The following is a 16867-nucleotide window of genomic DNA, read 5'->3' on the forward strand; positions in this document are numbered from 1 at the left end:
ATTCAGAAAACATAATACAAGAGTTCTTTTTTTGTCTATAAATAACTTGTGTTTAAAAAAAAAACGAAATTTTAACAAAAAATATGTTATCAAATATGTTAAAAATATATTAATATATATCATGTTACAAAAATATTTTCTATGAAAATAAGATTACGGTTACATAAGTGACCTCATATGTATTCTCAATCCGTTATATAATTTGTGTGAATAAAGAAACGTATTATATTCTCTGATATCCATATTATAAATTCTTTTATATTAAAATATATACCATTCAAAAAACCTTTTGGACAATAAGATAGAATGTATACAATTAGAGAAAGGAAAAAAAGAGAGTACAAAATAATTTATTAAATAATTATTTTTAACACAGAGAAAAAACATAACAGTGTTGTACATTATCTAGTCTTAATGGCTAATAGCAAATATAACTAAATCTTACAAATATATATATATAATATATTATATATATATATGTACACATAGCTCAGTCATTTTACTTAAAATAAAATGTTTTTAGTTGTTTCACAGAAAATGTATACGGACTATTGATTGAGCTTTTATAAACGATTAAATCAATCTTCAGTTCTTGTCTCTTCTGAAAGAACACAGTTTTTGAGCGATTAAAAATATTCAATAGATAATATTAATAACAAATTATTATTGTTATTATTATTGTTATTATTAATAACAATAATAATCTAAGACAATAAAAGTTACGAGAAAACATTCATTATTGTTTTAAACATTGAATTAAAATTGGTGTGTAACACTTGTAATTTAGGCGCAAGAGACAAGAAACTTTCATGTTTCTACTGATCGAGATACAAGTACAAGAGCTATTTACAATAGGAATATACGATATCACATCTAGTCTAGAATAATAAAATATTATTTTGTAATTTATAGACGAATGCTTTGCTTTGTTATTTTTATTTTTTTTTGCAAACTTTGTATAGCTAATCATTCATTCGCAGATAAATGTTTTTTTTTCTTTCAAAACTATCATTATTATGATCGATATTTTTTTCTCTTACACGACTTCTTACCGCTATAGTCCACAAACAAATACACATTAGAAACCTCTACACTATTATATAGACGATATTATTGTACACAATTGCACTTTTGCGTCTGTCTCGGCAAGGTTGTAATTCAGTTTAATTCTTGATATTTTTCTTCGATTGCCTTAAAATATCAAACTTAAAGGGTTCACAATTCATCATGAGGAGTTTCGAATATAGTAATCTTTAATCTTTCGATCAGTGATATCAGACTCTTTAGAACGTCAGTTTCATCCACTGTGAGTTTAATATTTAGATTTTGATAAAAGTACAACAGACTGTCTATAACATGCAGAATAGAAGATTTATAGTTTTTAAAGTCGGCACTACAAATAGGAGTTACCGTGATCATGCTATCTGAAATTACTTCGAGAAAATCGTTATTTTCTATACTGAATTTGTTAGCTAGTTTTTCTCTGAAACACTTGACCATCAAGTTGCTCAGGAGTTTGCAGTAATCGTGCCTCACTAATTTCTGCTCAAAGTCCGTAATATCATATTCCCTTGTTTTCTGCTGACGTTGGTCGACGTCGTTAATCTCTTGCAAATTTTGCCTCTCGATCGTTAGATCATTAATTAGTTTCATCGCTTTCATTTGTATGTGCAACTGATCGTCGTAAAGAATCTTTCCAAGTAACTGCAAACCGCCATGATCGATCCAAGCTTTTTGCGCGGCTGGGAACTGACGTATTAAGGCACTTAGGGCGAAGAGACATCTCGATCTCACTTCGGTTTTAGTGTTTGTGGATAAAACGTGCAACACTTTTTGAATAAAATCGTTTTCCAACGCTTTAGCTTGCACTTTGGGATTCGATTGAGCGGCTGCCCCCAAAAGCCGTAGAGCTTCCGACTTTATTTCATTGTTAGTTCCATTGAGACATGGCGATATAATCTGAATCAACCTATGTTAGAAATAATGAGCATTAGTCGCAGCTAATTCTATCATCAAGATTGTGCATTGCATCTCTATTATTATACTTACCCGTCCATATCTGAGAATATTTTAGCATTATCGATTTGATGAAGAAGATATTCCAAGTTGTTCAAAATATCTAAAACTTCCTCAGTTTCTACAACGGATAATGTCCCTGTGGTGATACTATTTTTGTAAAATTGAAATTTTTGGAAAAACTTCTTTAATAATTCTGAATCGCTGGTAACGTTGACTTTGAGAGCATTGAGCTCTTCTTTTAAAGTTTCGTAAAACCGCTTAAAACGGTTCTCATTTTTTCGAAGTGCTTCTCCGTTCTAGAATAAAAATAGAAAAGTGAAATACACAATAGAGAGAGAGTTTTCACAAGATTTACTTGATTTTACATGTTAATCAAATTCAATATTTGATTACCTTTTCTGTTTCTTCTTGTTTGAGCTTCTTCAATCTTGCTTTTAACTCATCGATAGGAAATTTCAAAGATACCGAGTCTTTCTTTATTTTTACAGGTTCTTCTTCTTCACTTTCGAGCACTGATTTATCAGGATGTAACGTCAGCGAGTTCGAATTAGATCGATTTGCACTTTCATCAGTGTCCTCTTTAACTTCTTCATCGTCCATCAATTTAGCTTCTGTCACTCCGGTTGCAAAATTATGTCTTACGTGAAGTCCTTTAGGGATGGGAGTTCCTACAGGATTTCAGATTTTTATTATAAAACATACAGCTCCATTTTATCTTTATTCTCAACTGCATATTTAAACTTTACATACTTAAATTTTATTCATATAAAAATTAAAAAATTGTCACATAATTTAGATTCTAAGTCCAAACATATATATATATATAACATTTTTATATCTTTTTATATTATTTTATAAATTATACATACAAACTGAGAAAAAAAAAAACATTCCTTTTTTAAACAAGTTATACTTAAAGCTTTGAGTTATTACTTGGCATAATTTGAAAAGTTTTTGCCTGCACCACGTAATCGAATCCGAGCATACGTCACTGGAGATATTCTGATACACGATCATCGTGGTTTTTCTATGATAGTTACTTTGACTATTGGAAATCGCGTAATCTTGAAAAACGTCATGCTTTGTAAGACGTTCTGATTCGGAATAACGTTTCGGAAGACGCATTTATGACGGATTTACCGCAAAAAGATTGGCACGGCGGATTTGACTGACGTGGTGTTATCACACAGAGTCGATGGATTCGGTTGACGTAAAGTAGTTCCACGTTGCGTGTACAAATCGGTCGGCTAACTTACCCTTCTTCACTGTTTGCCACTCATTCGTTGCCACAAACGCGCTCTCGTTTTTTTCGGCGCCGCCGAAAATCGCGAGCGACAGGTAAATCAGCAGAATATACGATTCGGTGCGCATTTTCTCTAGGCTCTCGTTGTTACACACCGGAGGGGACGTGGATTTTTCTCGAAAGCGCGACGATTATTTGACGAGAGCTCGCGAACTAACAAAGCGATCAGTCAGGATTTGGCCAGAACGCGACGTGATAATCTCAGTCCGTTTCTCCGCATGACATTTTATACGACACACAAACGTTGTTCACGTGTTGCGTTCGTTATTTATTGCGTCAATGTGGGACAATGTGCCGACGTGTAGTTGCGGTATTCGCCACTAGAGGCTCCGACCAATAACGACGCCGCGGCATTGCCACACGTTCGAGCTCTGTTTCAAGCTCGATGGACGTGTGTGCACATGTAGAATTTAATTTTTGAAATTTCAAATTAAAAGATCTAACTACGACGAGCGTTGTTTCGGAATCGTTCGCTTATTTTGTCGCGTACGGAGTCAACGGCGCGCAAATTACATGTAGTCGTAAATAAGGTCAGTCAGCATAAGATCAATTATTCCCTGTGATGGGATATATAAAATCGGCAAAAAATTGCGATTTTTCTATTATATTTATGTATCTTCTTAACGCAAGAAACCAAAGTTGTTTAACGTATATCACGATGGTTGGCAAAGTTTTTCGAGAATTTTGATAATAAAATAGAAAATTGACGAAAATTTGTTAACGGTGCTTGCAGCGAAATTACTCGCTACGACGTGGCAACGCCGCGCTTAGCGATCGACCAATCGGCGCGCGGAACGTGCTGTGGGCGCGCAAGGCCGACAACGCGAAACTCATTTACTACGCGACGGGCACGTGCGGCGTCCGTTTCCTTCCCTCGCGCAGTAACACTGTAACCGTTGCGCGCGCGGCATCTCTCTTGCCTTGTCTTCATCGGCGCGGCGTACCAGCACAACCAGCACAGAAGTCCATCGTCCGTCGTAGACATCACGCTGCTTAGGATCCACCTGATTGTAATCCGTTGTTGAAGATGGTCGAAGAATATCTCTACGGTATTTTTAGTTTGTATGATAAAAATTACGACCGGCTGCGACGCCTACGGCTGTGATCACTTGTTTCGTCCGTTTTGTTCAACGGCGCACGCGGATAATTGCGTGTTGTCGGCCATTGAAGGGCGACGGGGGTGCACTGGCCGAGACGCCGGCTAAAGCGATCGGCCATTGCAAACCGACCCCCATTGTTCCTTGGACCGGCGTGCACGCTCGAATATCTTAATCGTGATCGCAATCCGTGTCGCAACCGGCGTAATCTTCGGCCGGCGGCTATGGCCGGTCGGTTGTAGTTAAATCAATGTGAATTTGTTCAGGTATTACTCTCTCGGGAGAGAACGCCACCGAGGTATGGGACCCAGAACATAAGAATGAGGATTCGGATGGCGGACCTCAGAACATTGGTACCGATCAAAAACTAATCATAAAAATGGTGAGTGAGTTTTTTTCTTACGAGTGACCGTATCTCCGCCATTGATTCTCTCCCCTCTCCCCGTCTACAAATTTTTTTTTTTTTTTTATTGGGTGCATTCCGGTGTTCCACCTTTGGTATATTGTAAACGTGACGTCATAAATAGCAAAGCTAATAAGAACGTTCTGTATAATTGCTTGTATTGTTTTTTTTTATCGCGTATCACGAAACAGCGTTTTAAGATGGCCACTATTGTGGCGCACGAATTTCGACCATAACCAATCTACGAAACTTCCTAAAAGCTGCGAACGCACTTGCATCATGGGCGCCGCCATCTTTTTTACTGTTCGTCGTCGTCGTCGTCGTCGTCGTCGTCGTCGTCAGGGAATATCGGAGTTGCATTTGTTTGGGATGCACCGGTTCTATTTTAGTTAAATGTTTCATTCGCGAATTAATTTTGTTTCACCGCGATAATGCGCCGTTTTTTTTTTTTATGCCTGGTCGCGGCAGCATGTTCAGCTTTAGGTCACACGTCACGGTGTAACTGCTAAGAATTTTATAGACGATATTATTCCGCGTTCGGAAACGCTGTGATTGTCCTCCCCTCTCTTCGAGCTTGTTTGCGCGCGAAACTTCAATCACTTGATGTCGCGATTAATCCGCCGCTCCGCTCGTTTTGAAAACTTGGGTGAAATAACTTGAACGACTATTGCGCAACTTTCTTTTTGTCAGAAACGGTTTTATTATTATTATTGTTATTGTTATTGTTATTATTATTATTCTGAATTCAGGTGTTCACTACTTTATTTTTCTTTAAATGAAGATATTATTATTTGCTTTTAGCAACACTCTTCAAAATAGAGCTCGTTGTAAATCTATATATCTTTTTTTCTTTTCTCAGTCAATAATACATGTTTTGTCTACAATATTATGTACAATATATAGTTTAATTGTCTATTTGATTAATTTTGATAGGTTTTTGAACATTTGAGAAATCTAATATTAGTTCGTGTTTAGTGTTGTGAATACTTCGCAATTTTATTTTCCAATCTTTTGAACACAGAGATATGATAGAAAAATGTGCATGTATTTATAAAAAAATGTTTTTTTATGACAGTAACATTTTCATCAGCTACTTAACAAATTTTGATAGGTTAGATTATAGAAATATATATGTAGGTTAAGTCATGTATAGTTGAAATTTTATTTAATTTTGTTGCAATAAAATCTATAAAAACTATAGAATATACTATTTTTTAGAATATACTCTAACATTTGATAAAATGTTAAATTAGTGACACATATTTGTGTATATATTTGTAATTACACTATACTTTACATAAACAATTTTATTTTTTATGAAATTCAAGATTTTTTAATACATTGGAGAGAAAGCGCATAAATAAAACTTTTTTTTGTTATGATGTGTGCTTATGCAATTTCATAAGTTTGAATAAATGTTAATATTTGGAAAAAGATTTTGTTTAAAATAGATTTTTTTAAAATAATTTATAATATTATTTTTAATATTATATTAAATTTTTTCTGTACAATTATACTATTTGTTATAATCATTGCAGGCTCTTCTCGGACCTGAAGCTAAGCCAGGAGAACTTAATGTGCTTTCCGTTGAAGCAATGGGACTGCAAGGAACAATTAAAACTCCAATAGCATTGCTTGAAATGGGCAAAACCTCGCAAATTATTCTTGATCTTAGTTTTCCAGATCCTCCCGTTACATTTACATTGGTTAAAGGCAGCGGGCCTGTTCATATAGTAGGCCACAATCTTCTGGGTAAGTATTCCTACATATTCATGACTTGGTAAACATATAGATTTAAACACTTAAAAACATTTAGTTTGATAAATTTTGACTTAAAGATTTTTTCCTTATTGCATATGTTATATATATATTTTTTTAGTATAATCACACTAAATACATTGTTGTATACAGCTAAACACAAATGTGTATAATATGTATCTCTTATTGTACTTTACTTTGAAAATGCATACTTTATATTAGAAAGTGCTTTGCATACATGTATGCATGAAAAGATATTTTTTTTACAGTAAAAATACATAAATATTTTTAACTCGTTAATATACTCTATAAAAAGATATTAAAGAGCGATATAAATGAAAATAAACGTCATCTTGAAAACGTATTAAAAGCATAAGTTTATACAGAGCAAAATTTATTTACTGTGATACTAATATGGTTTTAAATGTATGAAAGCTTTGTTACATAGTTTTTTTCTTGCTATCAGTGTACAGAAGAAGTTAATTTGATGTCTTGTTATATAAAAACTTGCTAAGTAACAGTTATGTGTTTAATATTTATTTCTGTTCATTTGTAGGTGATTTTACTATTTCAGGTGAACACATTGATGAGATGGAGTACATGGATGATTTGGATGAAGAGAATATTGATGAGGAAGACGATGAGAAGGTATTTCTTACATTAATTCATAATACCTACGATGTATAATAGAAAAACGTATTTAAAAGCAAAGAAAAAATAACTGAGAATATAGTTTTGTATTTTGTGCCAACGCGAAAAGATATTATATTTCATAAAAATTATGGGTGAGAGGCACGGACAGGAAATTCATTAATAGTGACAATATTTACAAAATAGATTTTTTTTTTAACATACACATTTGTAGAGTGCCAAAAAATTTATATAATATAAATTATATTACTAAACTATATATAAATTATTTATAAAGAATTTTAACCAAAATACGCATCTAAAGGGACATATACATACTCATAACTTGTATATTGTTAGAAGCTAATGATAGTATATGTGATATGTATTTCAAATGATACGAGAAATATCAATTTCAGGAGCGGAAATATCAGCCAAAGAAGCGAAAGCTTAAAGCAAAGGACAAAAAAAACGGCATTAAAAAAATGAAGATGTAGAGAATTAGAATGTCAAGATAAAAATATACATTGTATACTTTTTGTCTATAAACATGTCCTCTGAAAATATGCTATCATTGCACTAAGAATACTTTTCAATTTTATTTGAAAACACAATGACTTTATGAGATGTCTTATTGGAGGAAGGGAAAAATAATTATATAAAACTATGAATATGTAATTTTCATACTTGTGTTCCCATTCCATGTTTGATTTATTTATGTAAAATAAATTCTTATTTTGCAAAGTATTGCTTTTATTCTTTACTAATCACGCTTCCTGCTTTCCATGATGCGTTTAAGAACTGTTCAATTGCAAAAAAAAGTTTGAGTATTAGTGCATATCGGTATCACTTAAATGACAGAGGAAAAATTTTTTGGTATATCAAGTCTCAAAATAAGCTAATAAGTGCACTTTGGAAGTATGTTTAGTATGAACACTAATTGTGTAACATAATGGATTTCGGCAGACTTTCTTTAAAAAAATGTACTAACGAACAAAATTATTAATGAGTTATATGTGTGTGTCCTCCCCATATTTATTTCAAGACTTTGTGAAATATTTTTAAATATATATATATACGGTTTTGAATTTTTTTTAAGTATAATTTATTGCGTGATTCTATCTCGTATTTTGTGTATTTCTTGTAGGAGGATGACGAGGAAGACGAAGAGGAGGAGCCCAAAAAGAAAAACGCCAAATTAAATCAACCAAAATACAAACAGGCAAACAAAAATAAGAAGAAATAAACAAAAGCCTTAACGTAATGAAAATAAAACTTTAAGTTAGGGTATTAAATAAGTCTATAATTGTCGACGTTCGTGCGAATTTAGTATCTTTTCATCTGTTTATCACACGACAAACGTTGCCTTCCATCTTTCTGAAACAACTGGACCAACAGGTATTATATATAATGTAATTCTAAAATTGATTGTCATTAACTACTTGTGAAAAAAAGATTTATTTCACGTTCTGATGAATATGTATTACATGATCTATTACATACAAATAGAATAAAATCGCTTTTATGTATATTTTTTAATATATATAGAGAGAGAGAGAGAGAAATATATATCGAGAGCAAAGAAATCTTTAGTAGCATAAAATTTAATGTTAAAATGAAAGACTAAAAAGCAAAGAATAATTCGTTCTTTTTTTAAATAAATATTTTCTTAAGAATCTTACTACAGTTTAGATGCTAATAAGACATGACTAAACTTAGCTTGATAATACTAGTATTTACTTATACAAAAAGAATGCTTAAATGACCTTTGGACCAGTTGTTGTTATTGTAAAATTTATGGAAAGCACGAAAGGCTTTGTGAATTAAAATATTTTCTGTCTAAATCGTGCTCATATTGACGCACTTCCAGATACACGAAAATGTAAAATTCTAATGCAATCATTTTTAAAAGTTTTTGATAACAATTCTGATAAAAAAAGAATAACAACACAGAAAGGCGACTTCATAATTTATTATTTTCGTGTGTACAAGATGGGGGGAAAATTATTAGTCATTCAGAAATTTTAATTCTAGAAATTTTTTACGTACGTCTGTAAAGTTATCAGAATACAAACAAACAAACAAAAAAAAAAAGAAGTCAGCATTTTGTCATCTCAACATTCATTCCATTCGACAAAAGATAATATAGAAACGGAGATAACAGGTGTACCCGGGAAAGTCATTACGTGTCATATGTGCAGAGCATATGTTACGTTACGTGTGTGTAAATCACGTAGATACGATTGATAAAGTAGTCTGTACACCATTTTGTACATATACGATACAATAAATTTCACAACTTTTAAAATTTGCATTGCTCAAGTTGAACAATCATTTAAATTTATCCTGAAGTTGGAATAAAACTGCTCCGTTTAATGTAACTTATCAATACATTTCAGGATGTCAACTTGCTACCTGAGATGTGCGGTAATTAGAAAAATACTCTCAAGTTTGAAATACGAAACTACTTTATTTAAATTTTGATTCAAGAGTCAAGAGAAAGTTTTCTCACGCATGTTCAAGTTTGTAGGTACCATGTGTAAAGCCCGGTATATCTTTGATTTATTACGTCTATAAAAATTTAATTTATTTTCTATAGTTTTCATTTGTTTTCAATTTTAACGTTCAACGGTTTCTTAATTATATATTTGACGCAAGTAACTTTTTATAGGTTATTATTTGTAAAGAATTTTAACGTGTAGCAAAGCATATCAAGTTCCTTTACTTAAGTACTTTAAGATCTTTAGAAGAAATAAACATTGTGATTTTTCGCTATTTATCTCTGTATATTTTGAGCATATTTTCATATAGAAAACAACTGGAAAATTTTGCGGATTGTAATTCTTCTTCGAATATTAAAATTTATATATAAAATGTGTGTAATTATAACCAATGAAAAATAATATAAACAAGAAGAAACTTATCAGATATATCTAAAGCAGAGATATATTGTGCCGATAGAGACAGAGAAATAAAATAATATGCAAGGCCTGGATGAATATTCTCCAAATATCGCAGAAAGCAAAGTCTTCCGAAATGTTGCAGAATGTGATGTGGTCGATCACGAGGCAGTAACGTCACAGCAACAAGTATGTTAGTATTTTAAAATGACTTTCATTTATATCTGATGAATTCTTCTCGTCATCAATTATAATAGTTTTTATCTATTACACTGTGATTATACATATCATAAATAATTGCTATATTTAATCTTATGTGTGAAATAAGATTGCAAAATTAAATAAAGTTATTGAAAATTTGGAAAGTGCTATACAAATAAAAAATGCACAGTTTGAAAATGTATATCAAGAGAAAACTAGATTGCTGACAGAATTAAAGAAGCAGCAAAGATATAACAGAAATCTTAAACGTAAGATCATTTATATTAAATTCACTTTAGGATAGAAACGAAGTATTTCTATTCAACATTTTTTTTATTTACATATGTCCATACGATAGCAACAGAGATAAAAAAAAAAAATACATACAAAACGTTACTTCCAAAGCGGTATATTAATTATTATTATTGTAGAACAGTTAGATGACGAGAGATTGTTCTATAAGAAGGAAAGAGACCGTTTCGCAGAGGAAATGCAACGATACAGAACGAAGTATACTGGTGGTGTGTCGAAGTTTCAGCAACAGTGGCGCAAAGAATTGGATAGAGCACATGATACGTTAGAAATAGAAAATAAGCAACTGAGAGAGGAGTTGACGGACAAAAATAAAGTTACATATAATTTGTGTATAAAGTTTCTTCGTATGAAACACGCTAAAGACACGCTGAGATACAAATTGGATCAGTTGCTGCACGAGCATTTGCTGGTAATGGCGGAAATGATGGATAAATTGGACGAGGCGAGAAAAGAATTGAATTTGATCGTGTCCGAAAAATTTCTGAAACCTTTACCTCTCAACAAAGCTAAATTTTTACAGGTATTTTATTATACGTTTACAAGTATATTATACGTACAATATAAACATTCTACTGCTCGACCAAAATATCTTTAATTTCAAACATGTACCTTTGCCATATAAATCTTGTGTCGACTATTAGGTTGTGCAAAAAAACAATAGATTAACGTACGAAAATGCAACGTTAAAAGTACAAGTTTATCAACTCACGCAGAACGTAGAAAAATTGAAGAGTCACGCACAAAAGCCGAAAAAAATTAATGTCGACGCTAAGATTGTTGCAAAATTATCGCAATGTAGTACGAGGTATATATTGATGAGAGAAATACTAAAGAAACGTTTGTGAGAGAAAAATTTATTACAAAATTAGACGTGATATCTAACATATATTATAATTTTGTATTTATATCAAAAAAATACATTTTTTACACGTTTCCAACTTCAGATTATCTCCGGATAAGACGGAAAAGATCGAAATGCTCTCTAAATTATCTCCCGTTGACCATTCCGGAGACGCAAAGACGCGAACGCATATTACGGATAAATTTACGGTTGATGATGATGTAAAAAATGCCGAGAATGATTCCGAAAAACTCGATAGTATCGAACGCACTAGAGAAATTGCGGAAACGTTTACAGTCCGAGAGAATAGATAGTTTTTCGAAAAATAAGTAATGTGCTTCTTTGATTGCGCTCATTTCAAATGTTTCTCATTAATTTATCTTTAACAAAGACTTAAAAGAACTTAAAAAACAAATATTTTCATTATCTGATCTTTGTATTTTCAGTTGATACAAGATCATCAAGTACGTTGACATAGAAAGCGACAGAGAGTCTTCTTATCTCAGACGAGATATCAAGAAATCGTATTATATATACACACTCATACAATTGCTCTTTTTACTTCAAGGAACTTGAAGTCATTTTTTTCTCTCTTTTCCAGTGTTTACCGGATTCTTATTTTTTTTCTGCATCTCGAAAAACGTACAAACGTACGTATTTTTTCATATTGATTTTCTGTCAACGAGGTCATTTTTTGTCTTGAATCTGTTTTTTCACAGAATTTGAAACAATCAATTCGAAACAGAAGAGAGAATCAAAAAGAGATACTAATTATTCTTTTGTCGCGCGCGTGTCGTCGAATTATTATCTGTCTATCCGTCATAAACAATGCGTATATAAGATAGTATTATTAGCAGTTTTTTCTTTATTTTATGTTAATGCAATTAAAAGCGACCGTGAAGAGAAAGCGGAGTAGCGATTGATGGTCGGAGTGCTATTTCATAATCCGATCTGCCTCTCTCCCGTACCTCCTTTCCAATAAAAGGTATCGACAGAATGCAGAAGGGACGTCAATCAGACGATGAATTCGTGGGCGTTGAACTATTCTATATTGAACTACGACGGCGATTAAAGCGATAAAAAAAGACTTATACTATGACGCACATACATAAGTTTTTTGGACACGCTCGCGCGTGAATACTTTCTAATATAATAATCACCTCTTTGTGGCAATCATCGTTATTACGTACGCATATAGTTTCCTTCGTGTTCTTCATTCTTGGAAATATCTCACGTCGCTGTAAATACTGACGAAGATTCAAAGTTTAAGTTAAAGTTCAACTAAAATTGCAAGAAAAAATGTTTAAAGTATAAACAATATTCTCTGTATGAACGTTAAACGTGCGAATATATTTTTCGTACTGTTTTTCGTTTGTTCTCTGATTGTGTTATAATCACCGAACCTCGTAAGAAATCGAATTTAGGGAAGATTTTTGACGCGAGCTTTTGTAATCTGTTTCCTCAGGAAGAATTGAGGACAAGTACGCGAGTGTGTTTAAATGTCGCGAATACGTTCGCACTTGTATATACTTGCCGCGGTCATCGCCGGCTTACAGCAAACAAAAGGAAAAAGAAATGCGGATCAGTGGGTGGTTAAGTGCTACCAGGGAAACCTTTAGGATAGTTTACTGCCGAGCTACGGTCGTTTCCGAGTCGCCATTAAGTCCGGCGTTGCGAGTAGAACACCCCCGTTGACTTTCACGACGCGAGATCGCGTCACCGGGTAGTTGTTCTGCATGGTTACTTGAAAACGCGCGAAGAAACTCAACTACTTCGCACGCGAAACGGGGTGGTGAGAAAAAGGGGTGAAATGAGAGAAACGGAGAGAGGATACATTTTGAAACGAAACATATCCACATACGCGTGTCGCGAGAGATGTGTGCGCGCCGTCGCGTCGATATATCCGCGGAGCCGCAGAGAGAATTTAGACTAAGCCGCGGGCGCGGTGGTTAATCCGATTCTAACGTAACGTATTTACCGCTAAATGCGGCGTCCGATACCGAGTTTTATTTTGTCACGTGTGAATATCGCATTTATTCGCGGCGCTATATATATATACAACCGTCGGAGGGGGAGTGTAATGACCTCTGGCTTTAACCTTTCACCAATGTGTCGTCTGCGGAGGCGAGAATATGTGATTAAGAGAGACAATTCTTTTTTGACGCCGACGGGCAAATGACGACTGACCTCGACAAATAGCAAATTTCCTGTTTTTTTTTTTAAATATTCATAGAGAAAGTTTAATATTGAATGTCGCGTTGAATGTGTCAAGAGTGTTTTTCAGGGAAGCTGCGCGACTCAATAAAATCCATGATCTCCTTCCTAGCATTAGGAAATACGTGTTTCTTTTTATAGAAGAAGAAACACGTATTTCGATTCTTTTGAGAATTGCTTAATAATTCAATAAACTTATCACGTACATTTCGGGGATCAGACACGAAAGAAAATTATATAAAAGTCTCATTTTCTTTTTGCATATATTGTTGCAAAAAATAATTTTTCAATTTTGAATAGATTTGTTATTATTCTTAAAAAAAAAAAAAAAACCGTTTCTTGCGAATTCAAAGCAAAGTAAGAACCATATCGAGCTAATTACGTTCATTAAATTAATTTAAGCTCAAATTAATTAATATGTTCGATATACTATATTTAAAACTTAAATTTAACACAAAAATCTTAATTGAAGTCAACTCAAAGTTAATCACTTAACTATTGATTTTAAAAATATATTTTAAGTTAACAGAATTTATAAAAAAGTATTTTTCCTTTTTATTGTTTATTCACTTTACTCTTGTCTTGTACTTTTGTCTTGTAGCCTTGTATCTTCTATTTTTTTCAATCTTACTCGTTATATTATTGTAATTCTACAAACGGAACGGTTGAAAAAGATCTCGAAAATTATTTTCGAAATTGGAAAAATTACTCAACCATTTGCGGTATCTTTTTTCGTCGAGTTACTTTTAGTCTGGATTAAACAGGTTTTTTTTTTAACCGCGACGAGCTTTTCTCTGCAATATGCCGAATTTGTCACGTCGATCTATTCATAAGATTTTTTTGTCTTTTGTCTCGGGCGGTCGAGACAGTTTATGGTTTTTTTTTCCGGAGAAAAATAAGCATATGTACCTGTGTGTGTGTGTGTGTGCTAAATGACATCCCTGACCTCTAAATTGCGACGTTTAATGGAGTCTTACCTGGTACATATATAAATAAATCGCGCAAAGAAGAAAAAATAGACGAGAATATAGAAAATTATTACAAGTTATATGAATTTTTTTTCTCTCATTATATCCACAACAAGTAATAGTTTTTTCTGTGTTGTAAACACATGTCGGAGCAAAAGCACACGCGCATACATCATTGAACAAGACAATAATATAAATCTACGAATGTGCGAACCTTGCATATATATTTTATATTGTTAGATATTTTCTATTATAGAAAAATAGAGTTTATATAAAAAAGTTTTACTAACGTGATAAAACTCTGCGGCTGGATATAAACTACCTCTTCAAAGAAAATCTCTTTGTCCTTTATCGCTGAATCAACTGTCGTAAAATAAACGTACATGATGTTCATTTTACGAAAATTATGAAGTCGGAAAGAAACACTAAAAAAAAAAAAAGCAAAATTGTTTTGCTATAAATTTGCTAACCAAACTCCGGATAATCATTTAATTTCACCTTGAAATCTGTATCGCTTTTAGTGAAATTAATTTTTAATTAATCTAACCTTCTTCTCATTTTATCAAGCGTGTATTGCACATTGCGTTCGATTCAGTAATTAAAATATTGCGGCTATTAAAACCGGGGGATTATTAAGTATTACATAAAAGAATTAAAATGTGCGTGTTATACGCGCGATAAAACTAAAAATTGAATGTTTGAATTCATTGAATCGAGTAATGATCAGTTTTGATGCTTATTTCGTTATATAAAATATTACTTATTTACAAAATAAGCAACCATCTCAAAGCGAGAAATTTCTATCGCTTACACGTAGGTGAGTCGAATCCAAATTTTACGCCGATATACCTAATTAGCTAATTAATCGTGTGGCTACACTAATTACGTAATGAATCGTTCATTGTTCGATAGTGGAATATACACACATGCGCACATATCTGATATATAAAAACTAACTTTAACAAAAATATTATTTTGCAGCCACATTTGCAGTAGTGTACAAAAAGAAAATGTTCTAAATGTGAAATTTTAATAGAAAAAAATAGATTTTGCATATTCTTTCTTTTCGTAGCTCGGAATAACGTTTCTAAGAATGTTACGGCACGAACGACCGTTTGTCATGTGGGAGACACCGAGTTATTACTCGTTAATTATCGGTTGTACGTGACATACTGGCAGTCTTTTAATTAAATCGATTTTTTTTTGTCGCCGCGAAACGCTTGTCACACCTCCACGATTTTTCAATAATTGTTGATTTCAATCAAGAGGAACGTTCTACTCTGTCGCAAAAGCGTTTTGTGATCGTGAATTCGAAAACATCCATTCAAAAACATACGTGTTTAATATATATTTTTTTTACCGTATAACAATGTCTCCGCGATTTCAGAACATAGCGTCACGTGTGTCATCGAAAAAATCTGATTGATATAAAAAAACAGCTTTTTTTTTTATCTCTTTCTGACTTTCTATACTCTCTGTTGCTGATGGAAATAAATTCGACGAAGAAAAATCGTCGATTCTAGTAATTTCGGAGTCAGAACGGGAAAGTGAGAGGCGGAAAAAGAGGTCGGGGGGGAAAAAAAAAAACGTCGCTGCGCGCGTGGTACAACATTGACAGTCTAAAAAATGATTAGTCTTTAAAGTCGCTCTTTTTTTTTTCTTCTCATTTTTACCCTTGTCGTTTCTCGAATTCGAATCCTTACTCACGTCTTAACGGGGGGGGGCAATAAGTCGCTTCTCATTTCTCTCTAGTCGCATTTATTAACCGCGCTTAAAGACGGGTGGCGGCGCTCGCTCTAGAGCGTCTCATTCGGTCATTCTGCAAAATAATTTCGAACCACGCGAACGTTGCGTTGTCGCGTCCGAGGTCTTGTTAATGACAGAGAAACGGATACAAGCGCGAGCATCCTCCGGATTCTGGATGAAAATTGGATTCCCGGATTTTGCAATGTACGCATCACGTAGACATACGTGTGCGCACATTGTGTAATTTGTTTTTTTTTTCCTCTCTTTGAATCGCTTCAGTTTTTTAAATAAAATTTTTCGAAACTAACTTCAAAAGCGCGAAGTTTCGTTTGCAAAAGCGACAGAGAAATTATCTAAACAAAAGAGATAATCAAACTAATAAATATATATTCGGTCATGAGAGCCGTGTTCGCTAGGTGTTGTGCGGAAATTATACGTGTATATATATATACATATATACGTGTATATACAT

At 33.1% G+C, this 16867-nt stretch overlaps 3 protein-coding genes across 9 annotated transcripts; 2 read left to right on the plus strand and 1 right to left on the minus strand.

Annotated features, from left to right (window-relative positions):
• Nucleotides 1-346: 346 nt before the first annotated feature.
• Nucleotides 347-4015, minus strand: LOC109859461 (nucleotide exchange factor SIL1). Of its 2 annotated transcripts, none has more exons than XM_020437746.1 (4): nt 3276-4015; nt 2413-2687; nt 2050-2315; nt 347-1969 (listed from the first exon to the last, which is right to left on the minus strand). In XM_020437746.1, exons 1-4 carry the CDS (start codon nt 3388-3390, stop codon nt 1216-1218), a joined length of 1410 nt encoding a protein of 469 aa, XP_020293335.1. In that variant the 5' UTR covers nt 3391-4015; the 3' UTR covers nt 347-1215. The 2 variants fall into 2 exon arrangements, with proteins under 2 accessions (XP_020293335.1, XP_020293336.1); XM_020437747.1 differs by lacking the exon at nt 3276-4015 and adding an exon at nt 2984-3233.
• A 171-nt stretch (nt 4016-4186) lies between these two features.
• Nucleotides 4187-9292, plus strand: LOC109859463 (nucleoplasmin-like protein). 4 transcript variants are annotated; one of them, XM_020437750.1, is made up of 5 exons: nt 4187-4371; nt 4686-4801; nt 6361-6574; nt 7137-7228; nt 8358-9292. In XM_020437750.1, the coding sequence occupies exons 1-5, from the start codon at nt 4350-4352 to the stop codon at nt 8454-8456; spliced, it is 543 nt and encodes a 180-aa protein (XP_020293339.1). In that variant the 5' UTR covers nt 4187-4349; the 3' UTR covers nt 8457-9292. The 4 variants fall into 4 exon arrangements, with proteins under 4 accessions (XP_020293339.1, XP_020293341.1, XP_020293340.1 ...); XM_020437752.1 differs by lacking the exon at nt 8358-9292 and adding an exon at nt 7630-7717 and having other exon boundaries at nt 4190-4371; XM_020437751.1 differs by having other exon boundaries at nt 4192-4371; nt 7155-7228.
• Nucleotides 9293-9623: 331 nt separating this feature from the next.
• LOC109859462 lies at nt 9624-12946 on the plus strand. Of its 3 annotated transcripts, XR_002250716.1 has the most exons (7): nt 9624-10299; nt 10439-10580; nt 10743-11146; nt 11268-11431; nt 11571-11796; nt 11914-12117; nt 12187-12946. XR_002250716.1 is itself a non-coding variant. In XM_020437748.1 (6 exons), exons 1-5 carry the CDS (start codon nt 10192-10194, stop codon nt 11779-11781), a joined length of 1029 nt encoding a protein of 342 aa, XP_020293337.1. In that variant the 5' UTR covers nt 9624-10191; the 3' UTR covers nt 11782-11796; nt 11914-12945. The 3 variants fall into 3 exon arrangements, 2 of the variants coding, with proteins under 2 accessions (XP_020293337.1, XP_020293338.1); XM_020437748.1 differs by having other exon boundaries at nt 11914-12945; XM_020437749.1 differs by lacking the exons at nt 11268-11431; nt 11571-11796 and having other exon boundaries at nt 11914-12946.
• The last annotated feature ends 3921 nt before the right edge of the window (nt 12947-16867 follow it).

Source organism: Pseudomyrmex gracilis, unplaced genomic scaffold (genome assembly GCF_002006095.1).
Source record: "Pseudomyrmex gracilis isolate BER0280 unplaced genomic scaffold, ASM200609v1 scaffold_264, whole genome shotgun sequence".
Lineage (NCBI taxonomy): Eukaryota > Metazoa > Arthropoda > Insecta > Hymenoptera > Formicidae > Pseudomyrmex > Pseudomyrmex gracilis.